Source organism: Podarcis melisellensis (assembly GCF_964234715.1).
Source record: "Podarcis melisellensis genome assembly, chromosome: 2".
In the NCBI taxonomy this organism is placed as follows: domain Eukaryota; kingdom Metazoa; phylum Chordata; class Lepidosauria; order Squamata; family Lacertidae; genus Podarcis; species Podarcis melisellensis.
The window spans coordinates 7,559,973-7,586,876 of record NC_138529.1 but is presented as its reverse complement, the minus strand read 5'-3'; the positions used below and the strand labels follow the sequence as shown (position 1 = coordinate 7,586,876).

Here is a 26,904-nt window from a genome sequence, read left to right as displayed (position 1 = left end):
CATTGCATTACATTGCCATTAGGTGGCAGCAGCGGACCACAGACCAACACCTTGTGGATTCCCGGGTTGAAGTTCTCTCTAAGATTTAAGGTCCCCATTTTTCAAATGTACTGGGATGCTGCAGAGGGTCCTAATCCTGCCAACTTATTTGTCATACCAGGTTTTGTGGAGACGGCTGCTTTGATTTGACTACTGATCAGTCCTGGGAGCGAGCACTCTCTTGCCTTTGGCACAAGGAAATATTCCCAATTGCAGTTTCCTGATGATGTGAAGTCTAGTCCACAAAAGCTTAATAAATGATATTAGTATTTCATGTGCAATAAAAGCCTCTGCTGTTTTCTGCTGCAGGAAATGCCATCTGTAAATCAAAAGTACAGTTGGTTGAATTCCTTTTCCTCTGCTGCCCCCTAGGGTTAAGTGTGTGTCTTGCAAACTTAATTCACAATCCCTTCATTCTGTTGTACTGGGACCACATTTTCTGCCAGTTTGTATTTCAAATCTAGAGTCATACTGCTGCTCATTTTAAAAAAAACAACCACCTGTTTATGGACCCTCTGTAAGCAGCCCATAAAACCGACTGACACTCCCTTCTGCCATTTTCTCTGGCAGAAACAAGAAAAAAACACGCACTCTGCTTCGCTTTCTTTCTCTCGCATTTTCAGGGCCCCGTTATATTGCTGCCACGCTTAAACTATATTTAATATCAAAATTATCCACAACCACCTCACAATGTGTTTTCAGCGGTCAGCACTGCTATCAGCAATAGCAGCCATGCAAGTGGTCCGCTCTGAATGTATTCATAGACAGGGGACACATTCATAGACACACATTATACGTGTGTGTTTCCAGGGTCTCCCAACAGCCCCCCTCCCACAAGTGAATAAAGGGAAATTCAGACTGCATCCCTTACTACCACAACCCAGTCAAAGGCACTCCTACTCGGGAGTAAGCCCCATGGAGTGCAAAGGGACTTCCTCCTAGGTAAATGCACCCAGAAATGAGAGAAAGGGAAAGCTGGAAATGAACTTCAGCAACAACGAAAAAGAAATGAGGCAAGGAGGGTTGATAATTGGTGAGTGAGACATGGGCGGGGCACAGAGGAGGTAACTCAGAATCTATTATATGGCAAACACACATTATATGGGACAGCGGCATGTAATGGTTTTAGAAAACCTTTCTATGCTACTATCAGTTAGCTGAAAAGTGGGTTTCCAGGATGTCACCCTCATGCCCCCAAAATGCAGAAAGAGGCAAAGCTACAAGGTAAAATTTGAGATAGTGTGAATAAACCCTGAGTTAAGTGTTTGTGTTTGTGTGTGTGTGTGTGTGTGTGTTTAATGCACACATTTCCTCCGATAATTCAACCACTCCTGTGCAAATGCTATTATTGTTATTAGGGATGCGGGTGGCGCTGTGGGTTAAACCACAGAGCCTAGGACTTGCCAATCGGAAGGTTGGCGGTTCGAATCCCTGTGACAGGGTGAGCTCCCGTTTCTCGGTCCCTGCTCCTGCCAACCTAGCAGTTCAAAAGCACGTCAAAGTGCAAGTAGATAAAAAGGTACCGCTTCAGCGGGAAGGTAAACGGCGTTTCCGTGCGCTGTTCTGGTTCACCAGAAGTGGCTTAGTCCTGCTGGCCACATGACCCGGAAGCTGTACGCCGGCTCCCTCAGCCAGTAAAGCGAGACGAGCGCTACAACCCCAGAGTCGGCCACGACTGGACCTAATGGTCAGGGGTCCCTTTACCTTACTACTACTACTGCTCTTGCTCTGACCTAGTTTCCAAATTGTGTTAAATGAGATTGTACCTGCAAAGCTTGCCCTTTGAGGTAGGCACCATCCAGACCTCTGGAGTCTGGGAGCAAGCATGGTGGGGTACAGTTTCAACACACACACACACACATTCACTGAACATGTGAAGTTGGCTTGCAATGAGGAGTGAAGTGAAATGAAGCTTCTCCCTTGACTGGGTACTTTACAACAGAGAGCTGTCATCCACATCATCAGCGTCACAGAAACAAGAGCCAGGCCAACCTGTACTTTCAGAAAGTTCTTGGGAAGGTGACTAATAGCATAAGAAGCCATACCAAATGTTTGGACCGTGTTTTAAAGCAGGGGGTAGGCAACCTAAGGCCCATGGGCCACAAGCAGCCCACGGGGGTCGTTTAACCAGCCCACAAGCCGCCCCCAAACCGAGCCAGTCACTCAACAAGTCCCTGCACGCTATGCTAAACCAGCGCGGCGTGGGGACTCGCTTCCACGGTACCAGAAATTGCATCTGCGCATGTGCAGACGCCAGAAATCGTGTCTGTGCAGATGCCAGAAATTGCAGGCGCACACACTCATGCGCACCTGCAATCCAGCCCATGGACGGATCTCTGGGGGAGTGAACTGGCCCAGGCGAGGTAAACCTTGCCGACCCCTGTTTTAAAGACATCAATTCAGCTGATTCTTTTGCTTTCAGTTAACAGCTTCTAGAGAGAGCATCTGGGTTCCTAGAATAGCCAGGCCAGAGGTGGGTCAGGGGTGATGGGAGTCCTAGTCCAGCAACATCTGGAGCACTGCAGGATGTCCATCCCGGATCTAAGCAGAAGGGTCAGGGTCACCTTCAGAAAGGGGGGGGGAGGACAGTCGCCTGATTCAGAAAAGCCCCAATCTAGGCAAATAAACACCCTTTGTTTGGAGGAAGCAAGGAACTGGATCTGATACGGAGTTAGAAGGACACAGAGCCACCCCAGCCTACTCTGGTTCTGGAGAAAAATATTTGCTTCATTTGATAGATCATTTAATTAAAAGAACCAGAGTTGCAAGATGCTATGAATTTCTCAAGGGAAAGTCAACGTTCTCTGTTCCTTGGACTAGGGCTGTCTGTGATGCGCTAGCACCACCTGCTGGAGGTTAGAAGTAGCACATTTAGTGCCCAAAAGAAGTGAAACGACATCCAAAAGAGCTGCGGAAAGTTTCGTTCCTAAAGTTCCTGGCGGCATTAAAAGAAGCATGCTCATTATAATGGCATCACTAATTCCTCTTAGCAATGCAATCTATCCATCCTTCAGCTATCCATCAGTGACAACGGCTCTGCTGTAACAGAGTATATAAAGAGAAGCCAAGGCTGTGCTCGTGGGCGCTGATTTTTTTTAATATGGAAAAGAAATCTCACCAATCTGCTGTTTGGCAGAGTTGTGTCGGTGAGGGATAAGCGTCTTGCTCCCCTTCTCAAACTGCGTAGCAGGGAAGCTTTCCCAAAATGGCTAAATGCAACAATCAACATAAGCTGCTGGACTGGGAAGCAGATCTGCATGTGGAGGACCTAATATGTACATGCAGTTCTTCACCCAGAGCCCAGCTTTCATGCCTGTTGTAGCCCTTAGCTGAGGCTTCCTCAATCTCGGCCCTCCAGATGTTTTGAGACTACAGTTCCCAGCATCCCTGGCCACTGGTCCTGCTAGCTAGGGATCGTGGGAGTTGTAGGCCCAAAACCAAAATGCTTGTTTACAAAGCTATTGTACTACCAACCTTACTATATGCTTGTGAAACATGGACCACTTATAAACGCCATCTCCAACTCCTCGAAAGATCCCATCAACGGTGTCTCCGAAAAATTTTACACATCACTTGGGAAGACAGGCAAACTGATATCAGTGTACTGGAAGAAGCAAAGCTCACCAGTGTTGAAGTAATGATTATTCAACGTCAACTTTGTTGGACTGGTCATGTTGTGCGGATGCCTGATGATCATCTTCCAAAGCAACCACTCTATTCCGAACTTAAAAATGGAAAGCGTAATGCTGGTGGTCAACAAAAGAGGTTTAAAGACTGTCTCAAGGCAAATCTAAAAAAATATGGTATAAACACTGACAACTGGGAAACACTGGCCTGCAAGCGCTCCAGTTGGAGAACAGCCTTTACCCAAGGTGTCATGGGTTTGAAGACACTCGAACTCAGGATGCAAGGGGGAAACGTGCTAGGAGGAAGGCACGCGTGGCAAATCCACACCGTGATTAACTTCTGCCCGGAAACCAATGTCCCCACTGTGGAAGGACGTGTGGGTCCAGAATTGGCCTCCACAGTCACTTACGGACTCAATGTTAAAACCATGTCTATGGAAGACAATCTTACTCAGCTAAGAGTGACCGCCAAAGAAGAAGAAGGCCAAAAACATCTGGAGGGCCGATGCTGAGGAAGCCTGCCTTAGCTGCATTGGGGCAAATGTAGTTGCAAAGGCAGTGCACTTACTCTATCTAACAGAAGTGCCCCCTGCAGCAAAATGTACTTTGTGCCCTGTTCCACCTATCATCCTGGTTTTCTGTTCTCACCCACCTCAGCAGTCAGCATTCCACACTCCCTGAGCATGGAATGTCTTCACTGGGTCATTTAGAGGGGTCCCTTCCCTGATCTCCCCCCCCTCCAAATATTGTTTGTACTTCTGGAAACTTTGTTGTTCCCCTGGGCCTGCCAATACCTCCCTCTTATGTGTGTGTGTGGGGGGGGTGCTGTTTTGGCTACATAAGCAATGGCACTCAAAGCCTGAACACTGAAAAGAGTTTATCTGTTTAATGTCATTATTGTTCTGGTGTGTGTGTGTGTGTGTGTGTGTGTGTGTGTGTGTGTGTGAATAGTCACATTTCAATGCAGATTCTTCTTGACCATTTTGAGGTTTGCAGCAACAACTGGAGTGGGCATTCCCAAACTCGGCCCTCCAGATGTTTGGCAACTATAATTCCCATCATTTAGGGAATTGTTTAGGGAAGCTTTTAATGTTTGATGTATTACGGTATTTTGATATTTTTTTGGAAGCTGCCCAGAGTGGCTGGGGAAGCCCAGTCAGAAGGGCGGGGTATGAATAATAATAATAATTAGTAGTAGTAGTAGTAGTAGTAGTAGTAGTATCATCATCATCCATGACCACTGGTCCTGTTAGCTAGGGAAAACATCTGGAGGGCCGAGTTTGGGGATGCCTGAACTGGAGGTTCAAAAAAAATTAGGCATTCGAGATGTGCTCTGTGTGTGAATTAGTTGGCTGCATCCCAGTCTATGCATGTTCATTGCAGAGAGCATCTGTAAAACCGCTCTGCATGGACTGCTGGGAATCGCAGCAGCTTTCTACAGGTGTTCTAAGGAGTGCAGGGAGGCTTGTCCGTTAGCGTGAATGGGGCACTGCCATAGCAACTTCCAGCTATCTCCATCCAGCCACTTTGTTTGTTGCTGTTGTTTAGTCGTTTAGTCGTGTCCAACTCTTCGTGACCCCATGGACCAGAGAACGCCAGGCACTCCTGTCTTCCACTGCCTCCCGCAGTTTGGTCAAACTCATGCTGGTAACCTCGAAAACACTATCCAACCATCTTGTCCTCTGTCACCCCCTTCTCCTTGTGCCCTCCATCTTTCCCAACATCAGCTTCACAATCTGTCCTTCCAGTGAGCACTCAGGGCTGATTTCCTTCAGAATGGAGAGGTTTGATCTTCTTGCAGTCCATGGGACTCTCAAGAGTCTCCTCCAGCACCATAATTCAAAAGCATCAATTCTTCTGCGATCAGCCTTCTTTACGGTCCAGCTCTCACTTCCATACATTACTACTGGGAAAACCATAGCTTTAACTATACGAACCTTTGTTGGCAAGGTGATGTCTCTACTTCTCAAGATGCTGTCTAGGCCTGTCATTGCTTTTCTCCCAAGAAGCAGGTGTCTTTTAATTTCGTGGCTGCTGTCACCATCTGCAGTGATCATGGAGCCCAAGAAAGTAAAATCTCTCACTTCCTCCATTTCTTCCCTGCAACCAATCCAGCAGGTGGCACAATCTGTCCACTTCCTCCTCCATAGTATCAAAGTGTCTCTTGTATAACTCATGGGGACAAAGGTAGAATTAGTCTGCTCTGCTTGTCGTTGGTTCTGGGGTCCACTCCTGTTGGCTTCCTTGCCTTCTGCCCTACCAGCCCAAATGAGCAGCAGCCACCAATGGTTAGGGTCCTGGCGCCTGTTGCATGATGCCCCTTTTCCTTGCATAATTGCTTCTCCTATTTTGAACGCTTGGAAAGTGATCAGGTCAGGTGTGTCCAAATGTTCTCATTTACAAGCAGAAGGCAAAAGTGATTTGCCCTTTGAAGCTCCTGCCTCTTGGAGGACTGTTTACAAGAGGGGATGCTGTTATTGTTTTAATTTGCTTGTAATTCGCTGTGGGTTAAACCACAGAGCCTAGGACTTGCTGATCAGAAGGTCGGCGGTTCGAATCCCCGCAATGGGGTGAGCTCCCATTGCTCGGTCCCTGCTCCTGCCAACCTAGCAGTTCAAAAGCCTGTCAAGTGCAAGTAGATAAATACGTACCGCTTCAGCGGGAAGGTAAACGGCGTTTCCATGCGCTGCTCTGGTTTGCCAGAAGCGGCTTAGTCATGCTGGCCACATGACCCGGAAGCTGTACGCTGGCTCCCTCGGCCAATAAAGCGAGATGAGTGCCGCAACCCCAGAGTCGGTCACAACTGGACCTAATGGTCAGGGGTCCCCTTTACCCTTTTACCTTTATCCACCAGGTGTTTTGATTTTTTACAGTGCAATTCAGTACTGCATGGATTTCCGGGAGGCAAACTTCCAAGGCGCTGAGTATGTGTAGGGTTTCCGCAGCCCAGCCAAAGCTAAGTGCTTTTTACACTTAGATGGTGTTTCCAGACTATCACAGTTTCATGGGTGGGATTCATCACATACGGTCAAATTCAGATCTTGCAACTATAGTGTATTGGGAGGTCTTACATAACAAACCCACTCCCCCCCCCCAAAAAAAAACAATTTTGTTGTGATAAAGAAAGCAATAGAAAATTGCACAGGGAAGTGCATGATAGAACTTGCTTCAAAGCGAGGTTAGATTATGTCTTTATCAAGCATTTGTTCTGATTTGTTTGTTGAGAGGTCATATGGCAATCAGCATTCATCCGGAATTCATCCTGATTTGCTTGTGGTGTGGTTGTGCATCTTCCCATTAATCACTCACTCATCCCATGTGAATTTCCCCATCGCTTTCCTAACCACAAAAGTCAGTTTGTTTGTTTTTAAGTGGATTTGTTCCACAAGGGCAACAGAGCAATGGAATCAATGGCATAAACCTAATTTTTTGGTGCGCACTCAGATCCAACTCACAAAATACTGACAGTTTGGGGGTGACCACAGCCTCATTAGCATAGCTGTCAATGTTTCCCCTTTTTTAAGGGGAATAGGATTCCTCATAAAGGTAAAGGTAAAGGGACCCCTGACCATTAGGTCTAGTTGTGGCCGACTCTGGGGTTGCAGCGCTCATCTCGCTTTATTGGCCGAGGGAGCCGGCGTACAGCTTCCGGGTCATGTGGCCCGCAGGACTAAGCCGCTTCTGGCAAACCAGAGCAGCGCACGGAAACGCCGTTTACCTTCCTGCCGGAGTGGTACCTATTTATCTACTTGCACTTTGACGTGCTTTCGAACTGCTAGGTTGGCAGGAGCAGGGACCGAGAAATGGGAGCTCACCCTGTTGCGGGGATTCAAACCGCCGACCTTCTGATCGGCAAGTCCTAGGCTCTGTGGTTTAACCCACAGCGCCACCCGCATCCCAGGATTCCTCATAGGAAAAGGGAAAAGTTGACAGCTATGCTCATTAGGGATCCTGACAGCCTGCCCAATACTCTGCTGAGCAAAGCAGCCTTAGTTAAGTTTAAGCACACCTAGCTTGGCAGAGCATCAGAAGAAGCCTTTCCAGGATTATGTGCATGTAGCCAATACAAAACTGGCATGTACCATATTTTTCTGTATATAAGACGGTATTATTTTATTTAAAAATTATGCAAAAAAAATGGGGTTGTCTTATACACAGATAGTGGAGAGGTGGGATGGGCGATTGGTGGCTGCCACGAGCAGAAGATTGTCAGCGTTGTTTTTGCAGGTGATTGGTGTGTGCGGCAAGGTCCGCTGGCTATTGGCTGCTGCGGCGATTGGGCGTGTGATTGGTGTTTGCTTGTGAGGAGCATGCATATGATTGGTGGCTTCGCCGATGTGTGTGTGATTGGCTGTGGCAATCCTGCAGGTAAGCGTTTTTTTGCAAAAAGCAAACTGGGGGGGACACACTTAGCACCCCCTCAAAAAAAGCTCAGCGCCTGTGGGCAATCCCCACCCAAAAAAGCTCAACAACTCTGGTCAATCTCCCTCCATTTTCTCAATTTGGAGTCCCCAAAAAGAGGAGGCGTCTTATACACTTATACTTAAGCTGCAATCCAAATTGCACTTACTGGGAAGGTACATACCAAGACTTACATCTTCATAAACATGCATGCAACAGGCATCTTATACTTCAGCAGGTTTTCTGCCTTTTCTTATTACCACAGTGTAGGAGCGAATACACAACCCTTCTCCGTATCCGAATGCTGGTGCAGCAAATGTTGGGAACTGGTGCCATTCATTATCTGTGCTGCGCGTTCTGCCCTCCTGTGTCACATAATGTGGCTTTGGGATGCCGCATCCTGCTGCTGTCGCTGGGAAGTTCGCCCATCTGGCCTTCTTCCAGGAACCCCTGGCTGAAGTGCGGGAATCTTGGCATGCCACAAAGACAATGGGAGGAAGATCATCGGGGCACGGCGGGCAGAGGCCGCATGGACTGGCGGAAGGGGCAGGAAGCCCACAGAAGTGCAGAGGAAACAGAACAGCAGGAGACGAAAGCACCTTAGGGGCATCAGCGACTACCGACAGGAATCATAAAACCTGATGTGATGACCGGGAGCTGGCTCTTTCCCTTCCGAAGCAGGGCTGCCTGGAGGGGGGCGGAGCAGGATCAAATGCAGACTGAGAAGCCGCAACACACAATTGCCTCTTTGGGTCCAGAGTATTTCAGTTTAGACGAGTTTGCTTTGCCCAAGCAGGGGAAACTGTGACTGAGGGACTAGGGACAGGGGGTGCAATTTGATTCAATTCACATTTAAAGGCAAAGTTAAGGAAACCGCTCTTTCTGAAACAATATGCGAAACAACAGATATCCTTTGAATTTTTTATTTCTCCAGATTTTGCAACGCGGTTCCCCAGCCACGCATTCTGTACAACAATGCATATGCTGGAGTAAAGTATGTACATATATTAGCGACATACATTCTATTATGCAGAATTGCATGCAAATGTATGTGCATTGGAAGAAGTTCTAAAATGCTGGAGAATTTTCACGTGGACTTTTTTAAAGAAAAACCCACACAGGCTCATCTGAAAATGAGGGGAACTAAACTTAAAGACTGAAAATATAGAAACCCGAAACTTGTCATATTTGCACACCCTTATGACAGATGTATGGGATGTGGGTGGCGCTGTGGGTTAAACCACAAAGCCTAGAGCTTGCCAATCAGAAGGTCGGTGGTTCAAATCCCCGTGATGGGGTGAGCTCCCAGTGCTCTGTCTCAGCTCCTGCCAACCTAGCAGTTCGAAAGCACGTCAAAGTGCAAGTAGATAAATAGGTACCACTCTGGCAGGAAGGTAAATGGCGTTTCCGTGCACTGCTCTGGTTCTCCAGAAGTGGCTTAGTCATGCTGGCCACATGACCCGGAAGCTGTACGCCGGCTCCCTCGGCCAATAAAGCAAGATGAGTGCCGCAACCCCAGAGTCAGTCACGACTGGACCTAATGGTCAGGGGTCCCTTTACCTTTATGACAGATGTAACAACAATTTGTGCTATCTTCACAAAACTGGGACTGGGATTGTACAGGGTTGGCAGGTTTAAAGAGAGTTTGACTTGAAGTTTTAGGGTTTAAGCTACAACTGGGCTGAAAGTTTTCTTGAGACCACGCATCCATCATGTGCGGGATACTCGGAAACTTGAGACGGGGTAATATTTTAAGACATTTTGGGGTTTTTAAAGATAAGGTGGCCACTGGCTCCCCACCAAATTAAAAGAAGAAAAGAAAATCTACAAAAGGTCTTAGAAATGGGTTGATTGATTTAGTGGCATTTTCACTCCACCCCAATGAAATGCCAAACAGTTTCAGCCTGCCTTCTTCTTAGGGTTTCCCAGGAGAAAGACTCAAATCTCAGGATGAGGAGGCAGAAGCAAACATGGTGGGCTTCCTCTACTTTGCTCCAAGAGCTTTTGCTCTTTGTGTCCCCCTGGGAAAATTAATATCAGGGGTGGCTATTAACATCTGTGACCCACCAGCTGTCATTGGACTCCAGCTCCCATCAGCTCCACCGGCATGGCCAATGGTCTTGGATGATGGGAGTCATAGCCCAACATCTAGGGGTTGGCATGTCCCTCACCCTGATCAAGATTCACTGCTGAGTCAGGAGAGGAAGAAGAAGAAGAGTTTGGATTTGATATCCCGCCTTTCACTCCCTTTAAGGAGTCTCAAAGCGGCTAACATTCTCCTTTCCCTTCCTCCCCCACAACAAGCACTCTGTGAGGTGAGTGAAACTGAGAGACTTCAGAAAAGTGTGACTAGCCCAAGGTTACCCAGCAACTGCATGTGGAGGAGCGGAGACGCGAACCCGGTTCCCCAGATTACGAGACTACCGCTCTTAACCACTACACCACACTGGCTCTGAGGAGAGAGGAGAGAAATTGGCTTTGCTTGGGGTTTCAGTGTGAATCTACATAATTTCCACTTTCCAAAACAACATGCAAACACAGCTATTCTCCAAAATTTGCATTTCTCTGAATTTTGTGATTCAGTTCTCTGACGAAATAATGTTTACAAGTATGTGTAAATTAGGGGAATTACACATAAAAATGGGTACGTATTTGTGAAGATAGCTTATGAAATACTTTATCTTAGGGGAAATTGTTTGCCCAAAAAAGGTGTGTATTAGACAAAATTGCATGTAAAACTGTGCCCATTAGGAGAAATCTGAAATAAAATGCTAGTGAATATTCACGAGGACTTAAAAAATGCAAACTAATGCAGCAATGTGGAGAACTGAAGACTGGGAAAATGAGAAACTGAAAGAAAACAAAACAGAGACATTTGTCCATCCCTGCCACTGAGACATCAGTCTTAGCCAGAATCTTCTCCCAATCTACCATTCGCCATCCTGTAGCTTCTAGGTTCTGCTCTTCCTTACTGCCTGAGCTCCAAGGGACCAGGCAATGCCATCAACCTCCATTTTTAAAATGATGATGATGATGATGATGATGATGATGGTCCTCTAGATTGGGACACGGGGCAGAGCCAAGGCAGATGAAGGGTGGAGCCTGGAGGAGACTAGCAGATGTGGGGATGGGCACAAAGAGGCAAATGGACTGTAGCAGAGCAAGGCAGAATATGGCAGCTGAATGTATGGATGGAGCCAGACAGAATCTGATCAGAGTATGGACAAACTAGTAACAACTACAGTGGTGCTTCGGGTTACATACGCTTCAGGTTACAGATTCCGCTAACCCAGAAATAGTACCTCGGGTTAAGAACTTTGCTTCAGTATGAGAACAGAAATTGTGCGGCTCTGACACAGCAGCAGCGGGAGGCCCCATTAGCTAAAGTGGTACTTCAGGTTATGAATAGTTTCAGGTTAAGAACGGACCTCCGGAACGAATTAAGTACGTAACCAGAGGTACCACTGTACTGGCTTTCCGTACCAGATGGTAATTATCTGAAAAAATACATTTTTCCTGATCAGACCAATAATATAATGGCTGACTGAATGGAAAAGCTAGGGCACATCTTAACTGATGGTGAACCTACAGTCATCATCTGAGCCCCTCCTCCATGAGAGGTCCAGAGGTTGGAACCCCTAGAACAGGCCCTTTCTGTGGTGGCCCCCCATATGCGGAATGTTCTCCCCAGGAAGGCTCGCCTGGTGCCTTCATTAGATATCTTAAGGTGCCAGGCAAAAACTTTATTCTGTAACCAGGCCTTTGGGTTATCTGTGGACTTTCAGAAGTGGGTGGAATGTTTTTAATGTATTTCTCCCCACCCCCTTGGTTTTCATGTATCCATGTGGAGTTTTTTGTTTGGTTGTTCGTTTGGTTGTGAGTGACTAACAAAGTTAATTAATAAATAAGAATAATATACATATTGCCATTCCATGCTTTACAGCAGCTTCAGCATTCCTGATACGCTGGAGGACTAATAGTGTTATGAAAGATACAAAACAGCTTTCGAGGAAAAGGAAAACTCTGAGCATGTGTAGTTGCTCATTCGAGTTAAGTACTTAATTTGTTCCGGAGGTCCGTACTTAACCTGAAACTGTTCTTAACCTGAAGCGCCACTTTAGCTAATGGGGCCTCCTGCTGCCGCTGCACCGCCGGAGCACAATTTCTGTTCTCATCCTGAAGCAAAGTTCTTAACCTGAAGCACTATTTCTGGGTTAGCAGAGTCTGTAACCTGAAGCGTATGTAACCTGAAGCGTATGTAACCCGAGGTACCACTGTAATATGGATTTTTGCTTCTGCTGCCCTGATGCTAAACATCAGGAATAGGCACTATTTTGTTGTGTAAATGTATTGTTTTTTTCAGAAGAGGATCTGTGACCATGGATGTCCCCAGCTGACTGCCCCATTGGCAGCGTAATACTCATGCCAGCCTAGGGGTTCGGCCAGTTTGCCTTTGCCACCACCATCTGCCCCTCTCAGTGGCCATTTGGGGAGGGGGCTGCCCCACCAGGTGGCACGTGTGAAAATGCACTTCGAAGAGGATGCCAGAGACCTTATTCCTTTGCAAGATTTCACATGGAACCAAAGTGCTGACAAGGTTCAGTTTGGATGGGAGTGGGGTGAATGATAAGGCTTGGAAATGAAGTCGCCTTCCTCAGCCTCTCTTATCGCCCTTTCCTTTCTCTCTTCCTGAAGGCAGTTTATATAACCTGCCGTCTGTCAGGGCCTTGGAGAAAGGACCCTTCTCAAGCAGCTTTTTTGTAACGGAAAAGGCTTCTCATTTTATCTCTACTCCAAACAGAGAGGAAACTGATCTCTGGATCCAGAAGAGCCTCAAGCGAGGAGCTACAAAGCTGTCTAAAATGACGCAGTCCACTTTTGCCCTTGCAGAATTCTGCCCCATTCCCTGTGTAGATCTAACCTCAGCTGCACGGAACCAAGTCATGAGAAATAAAGTGATTCCTCAGCCTGCAGGAACCGTACGAGGCCCAACATAGCAGTTCAAGTGTTCTCCAAACCAGTCCCAATTGTGGACAATTACTGTGAGGGGTTGGGGAGAGGGGACACAGTCAAAGGTATAGGTTAAATAAGTCGGTGCCAGCTCCTGGGGCAGTTGTTCTGTCGCAAACCCAGGATACCTGTTTTCCAGGCTTGGTTTATTGTTTAAAAGGCCTGACTTATCTGTGCAAGTGCACTTCCCTGTTCCAGCCGAGCCTTCCTTCCGATCTGATTGTTGACCTCGCCTGAAATGGAGATTTCCAGCAATTGTTTCTAACATAAAGGCCTTTTGGCCCCTTGCTGGAGCCAAGCCAAAGTCCCCTCCTCACCTCCCCTTCCCTGCCAGAAAGTGCAGAGCCATCACTTTTTGCTGATTAGTTGTGTCACAATCCTAGCGGCCCTGGGCTTAGCTCTGAGTCTGTCCCCACCTAATAACTTAACATTTGCTTTCTAGGACATACTACACAACATCATACCGCCAACTCTCCCGGGTTTCCTCAGTTTACCCCTATAACATGGCACTTGCAAGGGAGTGAGGAAAATTTGCAGAGGTCTGTAGCCTGGGGAGAGTTTCAAGGTCCAAATGGAAAGGACTGGGGGAGCTGGCGTTGTCCCCTGGTTCTCAGATTCCCCATCCCTGATATACAGACTATATGGATTATATGACTGTATGGATTCTCCAGTGTTCTGAGACTCCAGAATACCAGTTGCTGGAGAGCAATCGCCAGAAAAAGGCCATTTTCCAGTGGTCTCCAAACTTTTTTCAAAGAGTGCTAGATTTGATGACGTGAAGGGCCATGAGGGCCGACCAAAGGGCCAAACGTTTTTTAGGATTGAAGCAAAGGTAATAAAAAGAAAATGTTATTTAGGGGAACTCAATTTAATTCTAAATTATATTCCGGAAACGTGGGAGATTTCAGGGGGTCAAGAATAATGGATGTACCATGCTATATTAGAAGCAAAAAAAACTTGTTTTGATGATTTGGAAGAGCCGCAAAAAGATTCCATTGAGCACATGGATTGCTAATATGGACAGACTAGCTACATATGAACGAATTGCATGTCGATGCAAAATAAGAATGGTAAAATATGAAGAAATCTGGAATGAATATTTAAGCGATAAGGCGGATAGTGGTGGGAAGTAGGGGGAGGAGAGAGAGGTGGGAAAATATTGTTTAAAAAGGTGTAGTCGTAGGTATATCAGTGTATTCAAATCTGAATTGTCAAATTGTGTTATTATTGTTATTATGGTTTTTATTGTATGTGTCTCTAAAAAAAAAGAAAAAGGATTGAAATTGTTGAGCTTATTTTATGATTTTAGCCCTAAGTTGTTGAGCTTTTTTTAGGATTGAACTTGTTGAGGGTTTTTTTTTTAGGATTTTACCTCTGGAAATAAACTCCCACAAGGGCCGGATTAGGCCCCCAAAGTGGACTTTGGACATGCCTGCTTTATATGCTGCTTGTGGGTTTTGCAGAGACATCTGGTTGGCCAGAATGCTGGACTAGATGGATCCTTGGCCTGATCCAGCAAGGTTTCCCTCTTATTCCACTACACCTTTTCTCCAGGAGACCAACGTGAGTGATTACCAGACTCTGCAAGCCAAGAGACAACTGTGAAGTACATAATCAATGGTTCCTGCCCACTGTGGAGGCTGATGAGCCTTAGCTCCTTCCAATCAGCTTCCACTGTGGGACAGTTAATTCTGCCACACCTCCAGACCAGGTGTGACAGGAACAACCCGGAGCAAAGAGTCTTCTGAATTAATCAAGCTCAAATGAGATGGACCATTGCATCTCTGCATGTTGCTGCTCTTCCAATCAACAAGTCTTTCTTACCTCATCACACTTTTGAAAAGCTAAGCTTTTCTGGTGAAATGCAGTTCCAATTATAAATCAAAATACAGATGTTCCTCTCCCCTCCCCCACCCGAGGTCTTTCCCAGATCTACCATCTGGAATGAAAGAGGATTTGAATCTGGGACCTTAAATATACCAAGTATGTACCCTACCCTTGGGCCACAATGACCCCTCTACAAGATCTAGTAGTATTTTAAACTTAGGAGCATCAGGTCAGGTATCATAAGGAGCTGGCTTCAGGCAGCGCTCCTGACCAACTCCTGTTACAAAGATACCTGCAAATGTGACATGAAGGCTGGCAACGTCAATCCGCCCATGTGAGGATCCATTGCAGATGCCAGTGCTGGTTTTACGAATAAGCTAAACAATCTATAGCTTAGGGCCCCACACTCTTGGGGGGCCCCAAAAAAATTAAAGGGAAAAAAACTGGATGTACATTTCCAAAATATAAGACAAAAAACAAATACAGTGGTGCCCCGCAAGACGAACGCCTCGCAAGACGGAAAACCCGCTAGACGAAAGGGTTTTCCGTTTTGGAGGCGCTTTGCAAAACGAATTTCCCTATGGGCTTGCTTCGCAAGACGAAAATGTCTTGCGAGTTCCTGCAGGTTTTTTCCCCTCCCCCCCTTTTTCTAAGCAGCTAAGCTGCTTATCAGCTGATCCGCTAAGCTGATAAGCCGCTAAAAGCCGCTAAACCGCTAATAGCGTTAATCCGCCAAGCTGTCAATGGGCTTGCTTCGCAAGACGAAAAAAACGCTATACAAAGAGCCTCACGGAACGGATTAATTTCGTCTTGCAAGGCACCACTGTAAAATAAAACCTACATACAGCAACAGTGTTTTGTGTTGTGTAAGCTCCTATGATGTAAGTAATGGGCCCCGCCTGCTAGTCTGCTTCCTAGAATATCACTGGTTTGCTCATTTCTATATCTAGGGTACCTACATTCTGCATGGACGGGTTGCATGGCAACATGTAGCATGCAGCTGCCGACTGCAGTGCAGCTCAGTTGAATGTAGGTCAAGCTGTTGTACCTGTTATCTAATATTAAAGAGTGCTTGTAGACTGATGACCAGGCAGCATAGACGAAGGGTATGAGTCTTATGCCTTCTGATTGATTTCATGTAATACATAATTTATTTATTTTGATCCCATTATGGCTTTAGATATCTATTAGGTCCATAAATTACCATATAGCATATATTCAACAACATCAAAAAACAGCGACAATTTGTTGTTGACAAAGGACAGCTGGACATATAAAAGGCCCCATTACCTTCAGTAGCTAAGGGCCTCATCAAACCTAAATCTGGCCCTGCAGATGACAGCAGTGCCTGGAGACAGGCAGACGGGTCTGGACTGCTATCTGCCACTGACTCTTCCTGCTCACTAAATCCTGTTACCTCTTCAGCTTCTGATACCTCCTCCTCCTCCCAGTCTGCTGTCTCCTCTCTGACCACTCATCATCATCCCTCCACCAGTCCTCTGGCTCTGATCCTTCTTACCTTGAAGGTTCCCTTGGGGGTTCCCCAACTGCTGCCTCCCACCACTCCTTTCCATCCAGCCGGTCTGTGACAGCTTGATCCTCCAGATGTCGTTGGACTACAATTCCTATCAGCCCTGACAATTGGCATACTGGCTGGTGTTGGTGGGAGATGTTGTTCAGCAACATCTGGAGGGCCAAAGCTTCCCCACCCCTGGCATAAAGTGCACAAGGAATCATTATTGGCCTCCCATTTTGCAGACAGGGAAACAGAGGCCAAAGAGAAGGAAAACGACTTGCAGCTGGAATCACAGGGGACATTCTTGTTGACTCTATAGCAACACCCAGTGCACTCTGGTTGCATTGTTATGGATGCTCCAGCTCACCCTGTCTTTGCAGGCTGTGGTTTTGACCAGGGAGGCAAGCTTTGAAACAGCAGTTCAGAGAAAGGAAATCCACCTCAGGAAAAATCTGCATCCTCGGATGTTCTTCGAAAGTTGTCACGGGCCTCTCTGAATCGACTGTTATCTATCCTTGGTGCCTGCCAGGCCATCTGAGCCAAATCTGCTTGCATTCAAGAAAAGGGAAGTCCAAGGGATGGGACCGTGTTTGACAGCTCGTTTTACACCAAAGCCTGTGCTCTCAGGATAGCAGGCTATGATGCTCATTTCCTGTGTAGAGGGAGGAAAAGCAGCAGCAAGGCAGCGCAGCCAGCAGCAAACACACATTCCTGGAAAGACGGCACCAATAGACAGTCTGAGCTACCAAGTTGAGAGACTTCAGACCAGAGGTCCATCATCTCAGCGCAGCAAAGGATCGTCTTTGGCTTCCAATAAGGTAAGCAATGCATAGAAATAAACTTCAGGTTTCCCATCTCTTCTCCAGAAACAAAACTTTTCACCAGCATCTAAGCTTGTATAGAGACTCTCCAAGAGACACCTCTGTTACAGATGCCAGATTTCCGTCTGCTTAAAGAAGCAGCAACTTTCCCTTCCTTCCTCCAAATGCCTGGAGAAAGTGCGAGTTATTTTATTTATTTGTTAGCAGTGGCTGCCAAGTTATGAATCTTTTTCTAAGGCTGGAGGCAGGCAGTGATTGTTGTCCCTTTGGGGAGAGTGAAAGAAGGAATTTTGAGAGGCATCGCTGCGTGTCCCACCGTTAAGCAGGTGTGGCAGGACTTTGCATCAAAATCTGTTTGACCAGAAGTGTCTGAGTCAAAATAATGTGTGCTTGAAAAGGGAAGTAAAGCCTCTTTCGAACTCTCTTGATAACATTTGTCCGTCTGCAGCATGATACCTTTTATTTGATAAAAGTGAGCCTTTGAGATGTACCGAATTCTCCTTTCACCTATCCAGAACCTACTTCAGAATTGTGGCAGTTCCACACCATACATTGAAAGCGCATCCATTGCACAAGTAAAGTGCATGACTTCCCCCAAGGAATCCTGGGAACTGCAATTTGTTAGGGATGTTGGGAATTATAGCTCTGTGACAGACTGGGAGGAGGAGGAGGTGTCAGAAGCTGAAGAGGTAACAGGACTTAGTGAGCAGGAAGAGTTAGTGGCAGAGAGCAGTCCAGACCTGTCTGTCTGTCTCCAGGCACTGCGGTCACCTGCAGGGCCAGATTTAGGTTTGATGAGTCCCTAAGCTCCTGAAGGTAATGGGGCCCTTTATATGCCCAGCTGTCCTTTGTCAACAACAAATTGCCCCTGTTTTTTGTTGTTAAATATATGCTATATGGTAATTTATGGACCTGATAGGTATTTATTTATTTATTTTAAAATGATATTTATTAAAATTTAAAAAGTTACAAAAAGAAAAGAAAAAGAATTAAACATAACAAAACAATACAATACAATAGCGAAAACAAAACAAAAACATTTAAGAAAACACACCCAATACTTTCAATATTGTTATCTTTCATTTACTTGTTTCAACGACTTCCTCACACCTCCCTTTTTTGTATTCCACTTCAATTAATTGTTTCAGCAAATCCTTTCCATCTTCCTCAATTTTCTGTCCTATAATTTATCTTAATACATTCTAACCTTATTTTTCCTTTTAATCCATTTACAATCTATTGTACTTAATTCTTTATAGCATTTCTGCTAAAGCCATGTAACTTCATTCCAACATCTTTCTAACATTCATTAATTTTACAATATTTCTGTAAGTAATCTTTAAATTTCTTCCAATCTTCTTCCACCGAGGACCTGATAGGTATTTAAAGCCATTTGCACATAACAAATAGGAGCCTACACAGCACAAAACACTGTTGCTGTATGTAGGTTTTATTTGTTTTTTATCTTATACAGTATTTTGGAAATGTACATCCAGTTGTGTGTTTTTTCTTTAAATTTTTTTTGGGGGGGCCAAGAGAGTGGGGCCCTAAGCTATAGCTTGTTTAAATCCGGCACCACCTGTGAGGGGAAACCATAGTTCTCAGGATTCTTTGATCATGGAATTATAGAATTGTAGAGTTGGAAGGAACTCAAGGAGCCATCTGGAATCTCGGCTAAAGCATCCATGGCAGATGGCCATTCAACCTCTGCTTATGAGCCTCCATGAAGGAGAATCCACCACCTCTCAAGAGAGACCATTCCACTGTCGAACTGCTCTTGCTGTCAGAAAGTTCTTCCTGATGTTTAGTTGGAATCTCCTTCCTTGCAACTTGAAGCCATTGGCTCATGCCCTACCCTCCAGAGCAGGAGAAAACAAGCTTGTCCCCTCTTCCATGTGACAACCCTTGAGGTATTTGAAGATGGCCATCATATCCGTCTTCTTGATGGAAGTCAAGTGCTTTAAGTGTGTGTTGGATTTGCTTTAAGTTTATGGTGTGGAATTGGTCCTATTCCTGCATAAAGGAAGAGTTGTCTGGCACTCAAAAGCCAACCCTTCACCGACCACACATCTGATCTTATAAAAAGCTGTCATCTGGACCGCTTTAATAAAAGGTTTTTCTGTTGCTAGGAACAAACCAATCAGTGCTCTCTTGTCTGAGAACCAGCCTCTTCCAAAATCAGTATTAGTGTGGGAAAACTTGACGGTCACAGCTCAGCAGCACAGAGTGCAGGTTGCACGTATAAGGTCCCAGGCTTGTATTTTCTGGCACCATCTTCAATTAAAGGCTCTCATGCGAAGCAAGCCTGGGAAAGATTGCTGAAGATATTTTCAGAATGGGCGCTAAAAATAATGTTGACTGTTTTCTGAGCTGCCCATGTGAGCTGTAGCTCAGCACTCCGGTCCTTGGTTCAATCCCTGTCATCTCTAGATAAAGGATTGCAGATTGCAGGACTGCCTTTAAACCTTGGAGAATCAACAGCCAACTGGAGTAAGTCATAGTTTTATATTGGAAGGTGCACCAAGTGCATGTGCAGAAATGTGAAATATAAATGTCATTAGTGAGGAAACAGATGCATACATAACAGTGCATGAATGTGGTCTAGCAGCCACCCTTATTTAAACCTGGGGCATTTTAACATACAAGCTCAATGATGTATTCCTAAGAGCCTAGGACTTGCTCATCGGAAGGTCGGCGGTTCGAATCCCCGCGACGGTGTGAGCTCCCGTTGTTTGGTCCCAGCTCCTGCCAACCTAGCAGTTCGAAAGCACATCAAAGTACAAGTAGATAAATAGGGACCCCTGCGGCAGGAAGGTAAACGGCGTTTCCGTACGCTGCTCTGGTTCGCCAGAAGCGGCTTAGTCATGCTGGCCACATGACCCGGAAGCTGTACGCCGGCTCCCTCAGCCAATAAAGCGAGATGAGCACCGCAACCCCAGAGTCGGCCATGACTGGACCTAATGGTCAGGGGTCCCTTTACCTTTAAGTCTCTTAAGAGATGGGTAGGACGACAACTGTTTGATTATGGATTATATTGGTTAGACTAGAGCTTTGTGCTGATAATGCCAAGATTTCAGGTTCAATCCCTGTATAGGACAGCTGCATATTCCTGCACTGTTGGGTATTGGACTAGATGATCTTTAGGGTTCCTTCCAACTCTGCAATTCTGTGATATTATTGATTATATTATCCACAGTTTCCTAATACCATTTTTTCCAGTATTCAGGTCTATCTGCATTTAAAGAGACAAGGGGAGATTTTAAAAAAGCTATACTGAGGGAATATTTACAGCACTGTTCCTTTGTGTGCATATGGCTGAACTGTTGTGGCTTTCCTTATTAATTTCAGGAGTTCCTAGAAGCATAGAATTGTAGAGTTGGAAGGGACAGACCACGAGCATCGTCCTCTAGTCCAACCCCCTGCAATGCAGGAAACGTTTGCCCAATGTGCGGCTTGAACCCACGACCTGAACTCAGATCTACCGACTGAGCTATCCCAGCTATTGTTCCGTGAGATCTTGATTCTGAGAATCCTAATTAATTGATTCTGAGAACCATGATTCTGAGAATCTTTTGGTAGAGATCCCCGAGCTGCACTTTGCAGAATTCCATGGTTGGGAAATATGAGCTGTAGTGAATGTTAGGCCTACTCCAAGTGGACCCATTGACCTTAATGGGCACGACTAACTTACCTCCATTCATTCCAATGGGTCTACTTTGAGTAGAACCCAGGTGCACACAACCCAGTGGCCAGTGGTGTGCGGTGAAATTTTTCTTAGGGGAACAGTTAGGGCAGGAGGTGTCAGGTTGCAAGGGCAATAGGGGGGCTATATTGGGAACTATAGTTCACCTTAGCCAAGGCCTTTGGGAGTAAGTACCTAAACCTATTCACTAACAGCTGCTCTTTACTGAGTTATCTACATACCCCGTTGAAGAGGCAGCATTATAATCTCTGTAAGCCTTTTGATTTAGCTTTGAGCATTAAATCAAATGAATCGTAATTCTAGAGTGGTTTGTAGCTTAACTGTAGCAATGTGCGGTAAGTAGTCAGGAGAGATGGAGAGAGAGAGATGAATTAACAGCTAATTCACTGCTTATATATAAATGTGCTAAGTGCTGTAAACTCTCTCCCCAGATCCTTTCCTTAGAGATGCCCGAAATTGAGCCTGGTACCTTACGCAAGGCATACGCTCTCTTGCTGAACCTCCTCAATTAGCCTGCCAATCCTCTGCCTCTTCTGGCTTCCTTGCCATTGCCTCACTTTTCCCTCTGCCTCTCTCAATAGCAGCCAGCACTCCTCTCCAAAGCCCCGTGTTGCTTTGTGACAGTGATGCTCCTCAGGCACACACTCATCTGTCGCTGCACAGTGTTCTCAGTTGCCACTGAGTCGCAGGTCTACTGGGGAAAGGATAACTCTGGGATGGAAGGCCTGAGGGCCGTCTGCCCGGTGCACTTTGACCGACCACACTTGCCTAAATGGAAGCTGCTGTTGTAGTATAATACACCGTATTTTTCGCTCTATAAGACGCACCAGACCCTAAGACGCACCTAGTTTTTGGAAGAGGAAAACAAGGAAAAAAATATTCTGAATCTCAGAAGCCAGAACAGCAAGAGGGATCGCTGCGCAGCGAAAGCAGCAATCCCTCTTGCTGTTCTGGCTTCTGGGATAGCTGCGCAGCCTGCATTCGCTCCATAAGACACACACACATTCCCCCTTACTTTTTAGGAGGGAAATAGTGAGTCTTATAGAGCAAAAAATACAGTAATTTGCAGAAAGGGGTCAACCAAAATAATGAAAGGGCTGGAGCAAGTCCCATGTGAGCAAAGCTTACAGTGTTTGGGCATCTTTAACTTACAGGGGAAGGCAGCTAAAGAAAGACATGCTAGGGGCATATAAAATTCTGCATTGTGTAGAGAAAGTGAATCAAGAGACGTTTTTCTCCCTCTCACATATTAGAACTAATGAAGCTGAAGGGTTGTAGATTCAGGACAGGGGGAAAGAGTTTCGTCACACCGTGCAGAGTTTTAGTCATCGTAGTTAATAAAAGAATTTATATACCACCTTTCATTTCAAGAAGAAATACCAAGGTGAGTCACAAGAAACTAAAAAACAACGGCAAAATAACAAGAATAAAACCAATTATGAAAATACAGTTGCCTTTGATTAAAATACATAGAACTACATTAAAATATCACACACACACACACACACACACACACACTAAAACTATGGAATTGGCCAGCACCAGTTGTGGTAATGGCCATCAACTTGGATGGTTTCTCAAGGTGGTTGAGATAAATTCATGGAGGATAAGGCTGTCATTATCTACCCATCTCACTGAAGGCCTCTCATTTCAGGTATCAAAGGCAGTGAATGGGGTACATGAGTGTGATAGAACTATTGCATTCATGCCAAGTTTGCCGGATTCCCATGGGTATATGGTTTCCCATGATAGGTAAAGGTAAAGGGACCCCTTGACCATTAGGTCCAGTCGTGACCGACTCTGGGGTTGTGGCGCTCATCTCGCTTTATTGGCCAAGGGAGCCGGCGTACAGCTTCCGGGTCATGTGACCAGTATGACTAAGCCACTTCTGGCGAACCAGAGCAGCACACGGAAACGGCGTTTACCTTCCCGCCGGAGTAGTACCTATTTATTTATTTACACTTTGACGTGCTTTCGAACTGCTAGGTTGGCAGGAGCAGGGACCGAGCAACGGGAGCTCACCCCGTTGCAGGGATTCGAACCACCAACCTTCTGATCGGCAAGTCCTAGGCTCTGTGGTTTAACCCACAGCGCCACCCACGTCCCTTTACATGATAGGAAAAGGAATATTGGACTAGACATTCTTCTTATCTAAATAAGTAAACCTTTAAAATCCCAAATCAGTTAGGAGTCCTAGTGACTCACATGGGTAGAAAAAAAAGCAACCTATTCTTTTAATAATTCAGAGCCTATACACATACACATACACACACACCCACACCCACACACACACACACACCCACACACACCCACACACTTAGAATTGATGTGGATTCATAGCAAAGGGTTGCAACTGTGCTAATGAGCAATGCATATCACACTTTCCGGTATTGATTACTCCTCCTTAATTTGGTTCAGTGGAAAAATCAGCCCAGATCTACTAGTACTGAAGTCTCACCACCATTTCTTCTTACAGTTAACTTTTTGACCCAAAATGGGAGAGCCCGACCACCTCTTGCCTTTTAATGAATACGGAGAGTACCACAACTTTACAGAGCTTGCCCACCTGCTCAACTACACCTTCAGCTACTGCAGATTGGGGCTGGATGAGAGCGTGAAGCGGGTGTTCCTCTTTGTCCTCTACCTCATCATCTTTGTGGTGGGGCTGGTGGAGAACCTTCTGGTGATCTGGGTAAATTGGCAGACCCGAAGCCACAAGAACCTGGTCAACCTCTACATCTTCAACATGGCCATTGCAGACTTGGGAGTGATCCTCTCCTTACCGGTCTGGATGCTGCAAGCCATGCTTGACTACACCTGGCTCTGGGGGAGCTTCCTCTGCCACTTCACCCACTACTTTTACTTTGCCAACATGTTCAGCAGCATCTTCTTTCTCACCTGCCTGAGCGTTGACCGCTATGTGTCCTTGACAACCTCCTCCCACTTCTGGCACCGACACCAGCACCTGGTGCGACGCATTGCTTGCTGCTGCATATGGGCCTTGGCTGCCATCGTCCCTTTGCCAGAGGTGTCCCACATGGAGTTAATTGACAGCACTGAGCCAGTATGTTTCTTCATGGCCCCCCTGGAGACCTACGACATCTGGGCCCTTACTCTCACCCTGCTCACTGCCTTCATTGGGTTCCTCATTCCCTTCTCCATCATGGCAGTCTTCAACATACTGACAGCCAGGCACATCAAGCGCAGCAACAAGCCTGAGAGCAGGAAGCACTGCCGCGTCATCTACGCCTACATTGCCGTCTTCCTAGTGAGCTGGCTGCCATTCCACCTGGTTTTGCTTTTGCTGACGCTCGAAGGTACCAGCATCTTCCTCCACTGCCACTTTTTGGACTTCCTCTACTTCTTCTACGATATCATAGACTGCTTCACCCTTCTCCATTGCGTGGTCAACCCCATCCTGTACAACTTCCTGAGCAAGAACTTCAAAGGGAAGCTCATCTCTGCTGTGGTCAGGTACATCCCCAAAGACCAAATGGATCGAAAGGGGGCCGAAGGTTCCTCTTCTAACACCCAACATTCCATTGTCATAGCAAAAGAGAACACCTTGCCAAATTAAAAGTGCGCTTGATTTCGTTTATTGCAGTGGTTCCTCAACACGATCCTGTGTATTCAGACATTCTCTCGCTAGCAAAGGGCAGTCTTCAGTAAGCACCTCTCTGCATACACATCAGTGCTTCTTGAAACCTTGGGAAAGCAGGGCCATACAGGGTGAAATGTGGTGATTATATGCTGCTGTGCCCTGTGTTTTCTAGTAACCCACATCCAATCCCCCACCTCAAAAAAATAACTATGGAAATAAATGTTCTGATTTCTGCTACCCTGTAATTTTATGATTATTTGGAAGATAGAGATTTCTGTCAATTTCCTCTTATTTGTGGAGAGTTTTGAGTGAAAATTACATTCTGAAAACATGAGGGTGTCTTGATCATTAAATAGATGGCACAAAGACTGTAATTCTGCCCCTGCAAGGGTGAGACAGGGACTGCCAAGGTCCTTTCATGTGCATCCAACATATGTGCATCTTGTGGCTAAGGAACCAGGATACCAACAACTCCCTTCTAGCAGTTTGTGCACAGGCAGCCTTTTATTTATGTCACCACAGAGACATTTACACCCAGGGATGCCAGCCTGAGGTTGGAGAAGGGAAGGAAATGCTGGGGCTACGGACCTCTCCTGAGGGAATGCTGGTGCCTGGGATTTATCTCCCAAGGGAATGCACTCCCACCTTGAAGTTTTGGCTTGGGGTAAACTCCGTTGTCCTTTCTGGTAGAGTCAGAAAAGGTGATGATTCAGTTCCTGAGTTAACCAGGAGCATTGCAGTTCCGGTCACTGAATCAAGAAGCTTCTGCTAACCCTATTCACAGGGTTCCAGCCCAGGGGTGCCTAATCTTTAAAAAATGGAAGTTGAGGATCTGAGGGCCTGTTCACAAAACCAGGAACTCAGATTTTAGCATGGTATCATTAGCTCAGAAAACGTATTTGCAAAGGCATGAAAAAAACTGGATCCTTGCATGTGATGAGGGATTACACAACCATGAAGTGGGTGCCAACATACGGAGGTGGGAATTGGTGGGGTTTGGGTGCCTGGCTGCCAAAATGTTCAAATAATAATGTGAACAGGCCTTGGCCCTCCAGATTTCCTAACTATAGCTCCCATCAGCCCGGGCCATTGATGATGTTGGCTGGAGCTGATGGGAGCCCAACATCTGGAAGCCCAAAGGTTCCCTACCCCTGGTATAGACTCTATCAAATTGAGCTTTTTAGTTTGCTGGTGACTTAGCTTTGCCTAATTTTTAGCCAATATTATAATGGAATCTGCCACATAAACATGGGGTAAATGGGTATGTGATCTGGAGATCCCTCATTCTAAAGTGAGAGTTAAGTGGTTATAGGAAGGAACATGTTCCTAGAGGTCAAGGTCAGACATGTGAGGAAGCGCTGAGCAAAATGTTCTCAGCATTTCCTACGTAATGCCATTTTGGCCTTTATTACAAGAATTGTGATGGGGGCACAGATCCAGGCCAAGTATAATCTCAGAACACTATGAACAGAAGGTGAAAGAGGTTACTACAACTGCTAGAAGATAACAAATCACTTAAAAATGGCACTCTTATCCAAGGGCTGAAGGACATAAGTGAACATCTGGATTTAAAAAAAAATACTTGGATAAAGTTTAGGGAAGGAAGACAAGGAAGCAGGATGTTTATAACACATTGAGTTGACTTTTGCATTCGAATGTTATCTAAAAGGGAATGAACAGCCCTGACAAAGGTTTTTCAGGCCAAGGCAGGAAAAATTAATTCCAACCCAATTTGATCAGAAATGACCCAACATATTGGTTCCTTTGCAGGGGGTGGAAAGACCCAAACATTTTCCCCAATACTGGCAAAAATATAACAGTTACAAGTCTGTATGTATGAATATAGAAACAAAAGGAAGCTGCCCTATACAGAGACAGACTATTTGTCCACCTAGCGCAGTACTGCCTACACTGACTGGAAGCAGCTCTTCAGGGTTGCGGACAGAGTTATCTTGCAGGCCTACTTGGGGATGCTCAGGACTGAACTTGGAACCTTCTGCATGCAAAACAGCCTCTCGTTGTGCAAGGTATTTACAGAAGTCAGGAGCACCAGTAACCCAGAGCAAAATCCTTTGGCATAGGCAGAAGACTCAGGTGAGCAGCCTCTGTTATCATTTGATCTGAAAATATTTCCATAGCGTGTCAACCACAAACTATGAGCAATGCACCACACTCTCGAGTTTTTCATTTTATTATTCTAAATAAAAACCACACTTTTGTGCCAAATGATGGAGTATAAAAGAATCCGATGTACAACGATATTAGACATCTACTTTTTTTTCTTTGAGGAAGAAAAGTTTTACAAAATGTACAAACTTTACAGCAAATAGATATTAAACACTTAAATAACCAGGTCAGTA

At 45.7% G+C, this 26,904-nt stretch overlaps 1 protein-coding gene and 1 long non-coding RNA gene across 4 annotated transcripts in view; both read left to right on the top strand.

The window, feature by feature from the left end:
• The window catches only part of LOC309363003, a 227,142-nt gene that overhangs the window by 141,377 nt on the left and 58,861 nt on the right, over positions 1-26,904 (top strand). Inside the window, exon 3 of one of the 3 annotated variants that reach the window (XR_014165134.1) lies at positions 9,337-9,357. The exons of 1 other annotated variant lie outside the window; for it this stretch is intronic. This is a non-coding gene — a long non-coding RNA (uncharacterized lncRNA). Of the gene's footprint in view, positions 1-6,208; positions 6,228-9,336; positions 9,358-26,904 lie in introns of those variants that run through there. One more of the 3 variants, XR_014165135.1, reaches the window with a different exon arrangement.
• Positions 16,989-24,878, top strand: ACKR5 (atypical chemokine receptor 5). The gene is made up of 2 exons (XM_081898880.1): positions 16,989-17,237; positions 23,420-24,878. The coding sequence occupies exon 2, from the start codon at positions 23,438-23,440 to the stop codon at positions 24,518-24,520; it is 1,083 nt and encodes a 360-aa protein (XP_081755006.1). The 5' UTR covers positions 16,989-17,237; positions 23,420-23,437; the 3' UTR covers positions 24,521-24,878.

Excerpts from the sequence above, each read along its gene's own strand:
- ACKR5 (XM_081898880.1), top strand. The coding sequence starts at position 23,438 with ATGGGAGAGCCCGACCACCTCTTGCCTTTTAATGAATACGGAGAGTAC.